At 49.2% G+C, this 8,310-nt stretch overlaps 1 protein-coding gene across 3 annotated transcripts in view; it reads left to right on the forward strand.

The window, feature by feature from the left end:
• Fgd3 (FYVE, RhoGEF and PH domain containing 3) overlaps positions 1-8,310 on the forward strand; it is a 57,787-nt gene that overhangs the window by 31,415 nt on the left and 18,062 nt on the right. For all 3 annotated transcript variants that reach the window (XM_023707787.1, XM_004647567.2, XM_023707788.1), the window contains exons 4-7: positions 1,466-1,555; positions 2,226-2,362; positions 3,453-3,609; positions 8,022-8,160. In XM_023707787.1, coding sequence (XP_023563555.1) covers positions 1,466-1,555; positions 2,226-2,362; positions 3,453-3,609; positions 8,022-8,160 — 523 coding nt within the window. The remainder of the gene's footprint in view (positions 1-1,465; positions 1,556-2,225; positions 2,363-3,452; positions 3,610-8,021; positions 8,161-8,310) is intronic.

The raw sequence follows: 8,310 nt of genomic DNA on the forward strand, positions 1-8,310 counted from the left end.
CAAGCTATCTCCCCAGCTGAGACATTACTTTTGTTTTGCTGCTTTCAAGACTGGGATTTTTGACTTGAATCTAATTATAGCTTGTTCATGTATAGTTTTCTGTTGATTTATTTAGTTGGAGTTCTTTGAGCTCCTTGAATTTGCATGCCTATTTCTTTTCTCAGATTTCGGGATTTTTCAGCCATAATTTCTTCAAATAAATTCTCTGTCCCATTCTCTCCCTCATCCTCTGTGCCTCACACATGCATGGATTGGGTCATCTGATTGTGTCCCAGAAGTCCCTCATGGTCTATTTGCTTCTCTCTGTTGTTCTGCTCCTCTGACTCTGTGACTTTAAATGACCACTCTTCATGTTTTCTGATTCTTCTGCCGGATCAGATCTACTGCTGAACTCTTTTTCCCAATTTCTCAGGTCAGTCATTGTATTTTTCACACTCCCTCAAAGTGTTTCATTCTTTTCCATAGCTTTTAATCTCCTAGTTGACACATTTTGTTCTGCATCCTTTCCTGACTCTAGTTATCTGCGCTCTCTTCTACCTCATTCCACAACTTTACACAGTATCCAACTGTGCAGACTTTTTTCTCAAGTAGATCACAGATCTCTTTCTTCAGACTGGTTTATTTTATTTTTCTATTTGGATCATATTTCCTATTTCCTTGTATGTACTCTTTTTTTTTTTTTTTTTTTGGTTGGGATCTGAAAAAAACCACTTCTCACAGCCTTTCTGCTCTGGCTTAAAGAGCAGGAATAGAGCTAACATGTGAGGGCACGTATTCAAGGTGTTTGGGAACAGAAACCTGGCTTTTATCACACACCAAAATTGCAGGTGGCATGACCTTGGACTTCAGCCTCCACAGCTATAAGAAATAAATTTCTGTTGTTTAAGAACTGCTCATTCATAAGTATTTTGCTATCTGTGACACAGATGAACTAAGGCAGGCACACCAGTTTTTCTGTCCCTGGAGCTTCTCCTCGGGTTTGCAGTCGTGGGTGCCGTTGCTTCCAACTGGTCTCTAGAATTCCGCTAGAGGTTTTCTGCTCCGTATATTGCTGTCAAACCCATGTCTCTGTGGGGAAGAAGGGCCTCCTGCTTTCCAGCCTGCCATCTGCCTTGCTGACATTGCTCTGTTCTGTCGACGGTGCTGAGAAGGACTCCAGGTCCTCGCGCGTGCAGTGCAAGCACCGCCACTGAACAGTACCTCCAGTCCTGCAGTCGATCTGAATATGTTCGCTATAGCTGCTCCGTAGTCAGAGCTCTGGGAAGCTGGAATCCTCTTGGCATTATAGTCCACCTTGGAGTACTGGCAGAAATGGAAATAGCATCTTTGAGAACTAAGCAGCAAAGGCCAGGCCCAGCGAGCTCCTTTGTCCATGGACACTGCTCACCCTGGTGCACAGAGGGAAGCCTGGGCTAGCTGCGCTTCTCCACCCCACCCCCAGTGACTTGTTCCCTTCTCTCTGCAGTGTTCCAACCCTCAGAAGCTGCTGCACCTTGCCCAGGAGCTCCTGCACACCGAGGAGACCTACGTGAGGCGGCTACACCTGCTGGACCAGGTAACAAAGTTCACACGGCTTGAGACACCATCTTGGTCCACTTGTGGAATCTCAGTGGGCAAGCACTGAGTTTCAGAAACAAACACCCTACCCGTTAGCACCAGTTGGACACTACAGTTGGAATATGAATGTTTTTGTTACTAAAACTTGGGCAAATTTAAGTGTGGTCTAGAAACTTTTTCTTTCAGGGCTTGCGACTCTGGGACCAGGGTTTTGTGTGATACTCTTAGGGACATTTCTTCTTCGTAGTTGCATTACCTGAGCACATGGGTGGTTGCTGGGCACTTTTCTGCATAATGAGCTGGGTATGGTGGGTGCTACTCATCCCTGTTTTCAAGGCAACACTGCGCACAGGAAATGAAGCACTTGTGGAAAGCAGGGTTTGGTAGAGTGTGCTGCTCCCACTTGTGTCTTATACAACAGAAAAAGAAATGGCAGCCTCCCATTTCTCCTGAGAGGGGGAAGAGCAATAATATTCTTCCCCCTCCCCCAGGACTGCCCCTCTCTCCCTATTTGTGTTAAGGCTGTCAGGTTGTTTAATGACAAGGAAGCACAGTGGCTCTTGCATACATAAGGGAACATAAGGCAGGGCCCTGCCCGAGTGTCCAGCCTGCATCACTGTCCACAGCGATTCATACTCAGTGACCATCATGCGCTTCTCTATGCCCAGGTTTTCTGCACCAGGCTGACAGAAGCAGGAATCCCTCCAGAAGTGACAACTGGCATCTTCTCTAACATTTCCTCCATCTATCGCTTCCATGGGCAGTTCCTGCTGCCTGAGCTGCGGACAAGGATCACGGAGGAATGGTGAGTACACCTGATGCCCCTGGGACCTCTACAATGGAGTTGCTGGGCCTCAAACCCCTGCAGGTACCTGGGGGCTGCCGCATCGTGGCTAGGCACCTTCCTTTCCTGAGGCTGCTGGGGCCAATCCCAGCCCCACCCCTTCTAGTGGGTGATCTTGACCAGCCTCTTAGTTCCTCCAAGCCTTAGCTTCTAAGGAAGCTGTTGATGCAGAATGCAGAACAAGAAATGCTTGTTGGTTTAGTTTGCCCCCTTTGTGTGGAGGCCACCTTCGCCTTGACAGTGAACCTCAGAGCCTCCTCCTTCTGCCCTCTTGGCCACTTATTCCCATTAGCAAGGTACAGTTAATTAATGAAGCATTATCAGGGCTCTCTTCACCTGGCCTGCCCCCAATCTGGGATACCTAGAGTTTGCTTAGCATCCCTTCTGTCTAGACCCTCACAGCCCTGGCTTTCCTGAGGTGTCCCCGTAGCACAGAGACAGAGAGCCTGGGTGGGGGTCTTTGCCAGTAGGTCAGGACCAGATTTGGTCACTTTGTGCATCTTCAGACAGATAAGATCCAGCTGCAGAGCAGGTTATACTGTGTCCCCAAGATGCTTGGGGCTGGGTGAGAATCTTCAGGCTGGTGAAGTCCACATGGGATTTCTCCCTCCAGGCCCTGGAGACTCAACCATAAATACGTGTGTGGCCTCCTCAGCTCCTTTTATGACAGTGGCACAGGGGTCCAAGCTCTCACCCATCCTACTCTGTTGCTGGGCTTTTTGGTCAAAGCCTTGTGTGCACCATAGTAGGAATTTATAGCAATAGGGTGGGTCAGATTTGTGATTCTTCTGACTCAGCCTCTCAAGATAGCAGAATTACAGGCATGCACCACTAGGCCTGGCTGGCATCCTCCTGTTTAATCTCCCAATAGCATACTGTGTTCTACCCTATGTGACACAGAAGACAATGGGCTCAGAAAGGGTGACCAATGTGCCCCCCACCATGCAGTGCAAGGAGTCAGGCAGTTGCCAGCATTTGTTCACATCCCCTAACCTCAGGAGCTCTTGTCCCACTGAGCCTGTTTCTCTGATGATCTTTCTCTCTACCAAAGGGACACAAACCCTCGGCTTGGGGACATCCTGCAGAAGCTGGCCCCATTCTTGAAGATGTATGGGGAGTACGTCAAGAACTTTGACCGGGCGGTGGGGCTGGTGAGCTCATGGACCCAGCGCTCTCTGCCCTTTAAGGATGTTGTTCACAGCATCCAGGTAGGTGGCTGCCAGCAGGCAGCCTCAAGATGTGTGGGGCTGGGTGTGTGTGTGTGTGTGTGTGTGTGTGTGTGTGTATAAAGATGTACTTTTGTACATCCAAAAGTAGTAGATGAGTTCATTGAAATCTGTGAGCATAGAGAACATTAGTAAAATTATAGACCATGTCCTGATGCTTTGTTCATCGTAATGACTCTTAGGGACAAATGATTGTTCCTAATTCAGGATGGGGAACTGGGGCCTAGCAACACAAATTAGCCTTTGTGGTTCACAGGATATGAAACTCCAGCTTATGGCAGGTCAGATATCTCAGTGAACTAAAACACCTGCTTAGGCAGGCATAGGGACCGGGATTTGATCCCCAGCGAGCTGTGCCAGCCCTGCCCCAGGGCACATTGAGACAGTGACTGAGACTGGGCATTGTAATGCACACCTGTAATCCCAGCCCTTGGGAGGCTGAAAACAGGAGGATCACTGCAAGTCCGATCTGTGTAGTGAGACCCTGTAGGCCCTGTACTATGTACATAAAGAAAAGAAACTCCAGCTCCACCTTCACTGACACGGCAGCTGCCACAGGACTCTTGTGTCACCTGTCTAGGAGCCTGTGCTCCCTGCATTATGGGGCCAGCACCCACCACGCACAGCTGTGGTGACAGCCAGCTCAGGGGAGCAGATGAGGACCCACCCAAGTGGGTTTCTGAGAGGACGAAGCCTGGGGCCATGCAAGTGCTATGGTTCTGCAGCCCTGCAGAGGGGACAAGGACATAACCCTGCTTTCCAGGACACAGCTGCATGGGTGTTTTTCCTTATGGTCTCTTGTCAATGCATTGTAAACTATCAAGAAATCTTGGCTGGGGCGCCCCAGTTTCCTCTGACTCTGGCCCCAAGTGGCCTAGGTATCCTCAGCCCTGAGACTTAAGTTGGCTGTTTTTCTTTCCTTCTCTTCCCCTACCTCCTCCTCCTCTGTCATCACTCTCATTGTCATTTCGTCATCCTCATCAAAACGCTACAGTTGAGGATGCTGAACTCTAAATTTGCATTGGCCAATGGATATCTGCTTTGGTTGTTTTCAGGCAGGAAAGGGAAACAGAGACCATAATCAGGACTCATTTGCTTTTCCTCCCATTGCCTATCCAGCTGGGGCTGATGTACTTTTGGGAGTTTGACTTCTTTTGGGGAGATGTTGCAACACTAAAATACTGACATGATCACACAGCATGGTGTCATACATGCCATGGAGCGCATCGAGCAGGTGCCTCAGAGCAGTGAGGCCGTGCTTCTCCCAGCACGGACTACAGTTTCCCTAGCCACACAGCACAGACCAAATTCTTGTGTCCAGCAGGCCCTTAGGGGATGGGACACTTGTAAGACTGAAATGACAGATGGCTTTCTGCAGTGGCCACACTGGCACCGCACTGTACCAAGCAACATCTGCCTGGGGACACTGGCTGTGGATACAGCCTATGGTTGCAGGCTGGTTTCTAACTAGTGTGTCCTGATAGCTGGGCAGACGTCAGGTGCTGGGCACAGCAGGCCATCCTGGGCAGGCTCTGCACCTCAGACTCAGCAAAGCACAACCATTCTTTGCAGATGACGATGCCCCAAGGACCTGGGCCCTGCCTGCAGATGCTGGCATTGCTCCTGTTATTCGAGGGGTGGAAGCTGGGGATGCCCTGCAGTGTTCATGATGGTCCACAAGAGAAATTCTCCACCCTTGATGTATGTGGGCCAAGGGTGAGAAACCCTGGCCCAGCCCAGATGGGATCAGGTCACCATCAAGTTTCCCAGGGCCTTGGAAGTTTTCCTCTGTTCAACCCAAACCACATTTAAAATTACTGAAACTTTAATTTTTAAATAATCTCAAACCATTACAGGAAAAAGTGCAAAAATGCCGAAGTGTTAGATAACATTGTATCCTGTTCCCCTTTCTCTCTAAATGCATATGTACGATTATATTTGATTTTCTGAAGACTTAGTTGCAAATACTGTAGCCCTTTATTGCTAAAAGTGGATGAGAATATTCTCCCACGTGATCACAGAGCAGTGATCAACTTCAGAAATTTTGGCACTGATAGCATCTATTTATTCCACATCCCACACTCAGATGTCACCAGTTATCCCAATGACATTTTTTTTTTTTTGCTGGTCCATAACCAACCTAAGTCCCCCCGTTGTGTTCATTATCACTTGTCCCCTTTCATCTTGGACAGGCCTCTGTCCTGATCTCCTCTAGGATGGGTTAGGTTCATCTGCTGATCATCTATGATCTGGCACAGGCTGTGCATTCGAGTGGGTGTCAGTGGAGTAAGGTCATGTTCTCACTCGGTCCTGCCTGGCCACACATCTTCCACCTGCCCCCTTTCTGGGGATTCTCACTTGGTGAAGGGTGATGCTCCAGGCCTCTCCGCCAGGAAACCAGATTTTTCTGTCTTTATTCCTAAGCTTCTTGTAAGGAGATACTCTTAAATCATGGGACTATCCTGATCTTCATATTAAAAGGGTTTCAAAGTAGGCTGCTATTGGCCTGCTGTATTCAGGAAAACTTTGGGCTCACCCGGGTGTGAAGATGTTGGCCCAGGAGCAGGTGAAAATGGCTTCAACCCTGAAGATGCTGGTGGGGGGAGGGCAGAAGCTGGTGGGCGCTGGAACAGAAACAGCAGGCTGTTAGGTGGCCAAGATGCTTCCAGTGAGTATTGGCAGGGGAGAAGGAAACCCCAAGTGGAACACGGCTGTGATGGGGCAACAGCTTCTGGCATGCATGAAGCGTGATCCAAATATATGGTGAATATTGACTTTGAAAAAACCTTAATTACAGAGAAATATACACCCCTGTGAGTCCGCCTCAGAGCTCTTCCCCTTGCTTTGGGCCCGCTTCTGCCACAGTGCTTGGTACTTTCTGAAGCCCTTCTGGAAGTTCTCTTCCATGAGTGTCTTTAGTTCAGCTGTCTTGGTGGCTTCAGTGTCTTCAATTGACCTTTCATGGTCATTTTGACTTTGGAAGAGCCACAAGTGACATGGAACCAGCTCCAGTGAGCAGTGGGGATGAGGACACACGGTGGTGTTTTTAGTGGTCTGCATTTCCACTGATGGTGCTTGTCAGCCACGTCCACTGCTTTTTTATCACACCTTGCAAAGACAAAAGAACAACTTCCAAAATTGCTTTAGAAAGTGTCACAAAGGATGGGATAAGTGTGTTGGAAAAGGGTGGAATTTTTTTTTCCCATTTATGTATTTGGTACAGGGTCTCACTATGCAGCTTGGACTCATAGTGATCCTCCCATTTTCAGCCTCCCCTGGGCTGGGATTATAGGCATGTGCCACCATGCCAGGACTCACTCAGCGCTCCCTGGGGGTGGGGCCAGTGTGGCAAGCAGGACTGGGGATCAAACCCCAGTCCCTGCACTTGCCAAAGCAGACACTTAGTCTGCTAAGCTATTTCACTGACCCAGAGGGAAACTTTTTTTTTTTTTGGTACCAGGAATCAAGCTTAGGACTTCAAGCTTGCCAAGCAGGTACCTGTCACTGAGCTATACCCCCGCCTCAGGGAAGTATTTCAAGGGGGTTTAATAGCAATGTGCCTTTTACCACAATGAATTTTATTTTATTTTGTTTTATTATTTTTGAGACAGGATCTCACTACACAATTCAGGCTGGTCTTGTGCTCACTTTTGTAGCCCCCAGGCTGATCTTGAACTCCCAGCGGTCCTCCTGTCTCAACCTCCCCAGTGATGGAATTACAGGCTTGTGCCACCATGCTCGCTTCCAAATTTTTAGAATGTAAACGTTCACTGTCTTTTTGGATCACCCCTTTTATGTGTCTGAGACTATGACATGGGGCTAAGGGTCTGCCTTGCCCAGGGGAATAGCAAATTGCTACTGGAGCTCTGGAAGAGGGAACTGCTTCAAGTCAGAGAGGTGGGAGGTGCTAGGAGCTGTGAGTGGCGGGGGGGCAGATCCTGGCCCTCTGGGTCACAGCACCCTGCCTGCCCACCCAAGTACCTATGCTTGTGTCTATAATGAGAAGTCTCTTAGGACAACTTCTGGGCATGAGGAGAGGTCCTGTCTGACTTCCTATAGACTACACTGGGCAAAGTTCAGCAGAGAGGGAGAGGACTTCAGCTCCTGACCATGGAGAATGAAGCTGGGACAGTAACTCTTGTGGGAAGAGACAGTCTTATTGCTGCATTATTTTCTGCAGTGAGGGTGTGTGTAAAGAGTGAGCTGTGGGCCTCGAGTAAGCCACCTGGGTTCTGGTTCTGGTGTCATTGTGCAACTGCTCAAGCCTCAATCTCCCCAGTTGTAAACAGTGAACTTGCTGGTTGGGTCTTAAAGAGTAGGCAGTCCTGGGCAGCTCCTGGGGCTGTGGAGTCCAAACATGACCTTAGATGACCACGCTGCTCCCCATCTTACAGAAGCAAGAGGTGTGTGGGAACCTGACGCTGCAACACCATATGCTAGAGCCCGTCCAAAGGGTCCCCCGCTACGAGCTGCTGCTCAAAGACTACTTGAGGAAGCTCCCCGAGGATGCCCCAGACCGCAAGGATGCTGAGAGTGAGTGGAGGTGGCCACCATGCTGAAGGCTCCTGAGAGGGGGTGGGGACAAGGATCTGCTGTGAACCCTGGGAAGACAGACACACAGGTGAGAAGGATAGAGCGGGGAGAGACAGAAGAGGAGAGGAGAGGAGAGGAGAGGAGAGGAGA

The sequence above is a fragment of the Octodon degus genome, unplaced genomic scaffold (assembly GCF_000260255.1).
Source record: "Octodon degus isolate 3935 unplaced genomic scaffold, OctDeg1.0 scaffold00312, whole genome shotgun sequence".
Lineage (NCBI taxonomy): Eukaryota > Metazoa > Chordata > Mammalia > Rodentia > Octodontidae > Octodon > Octodon degus.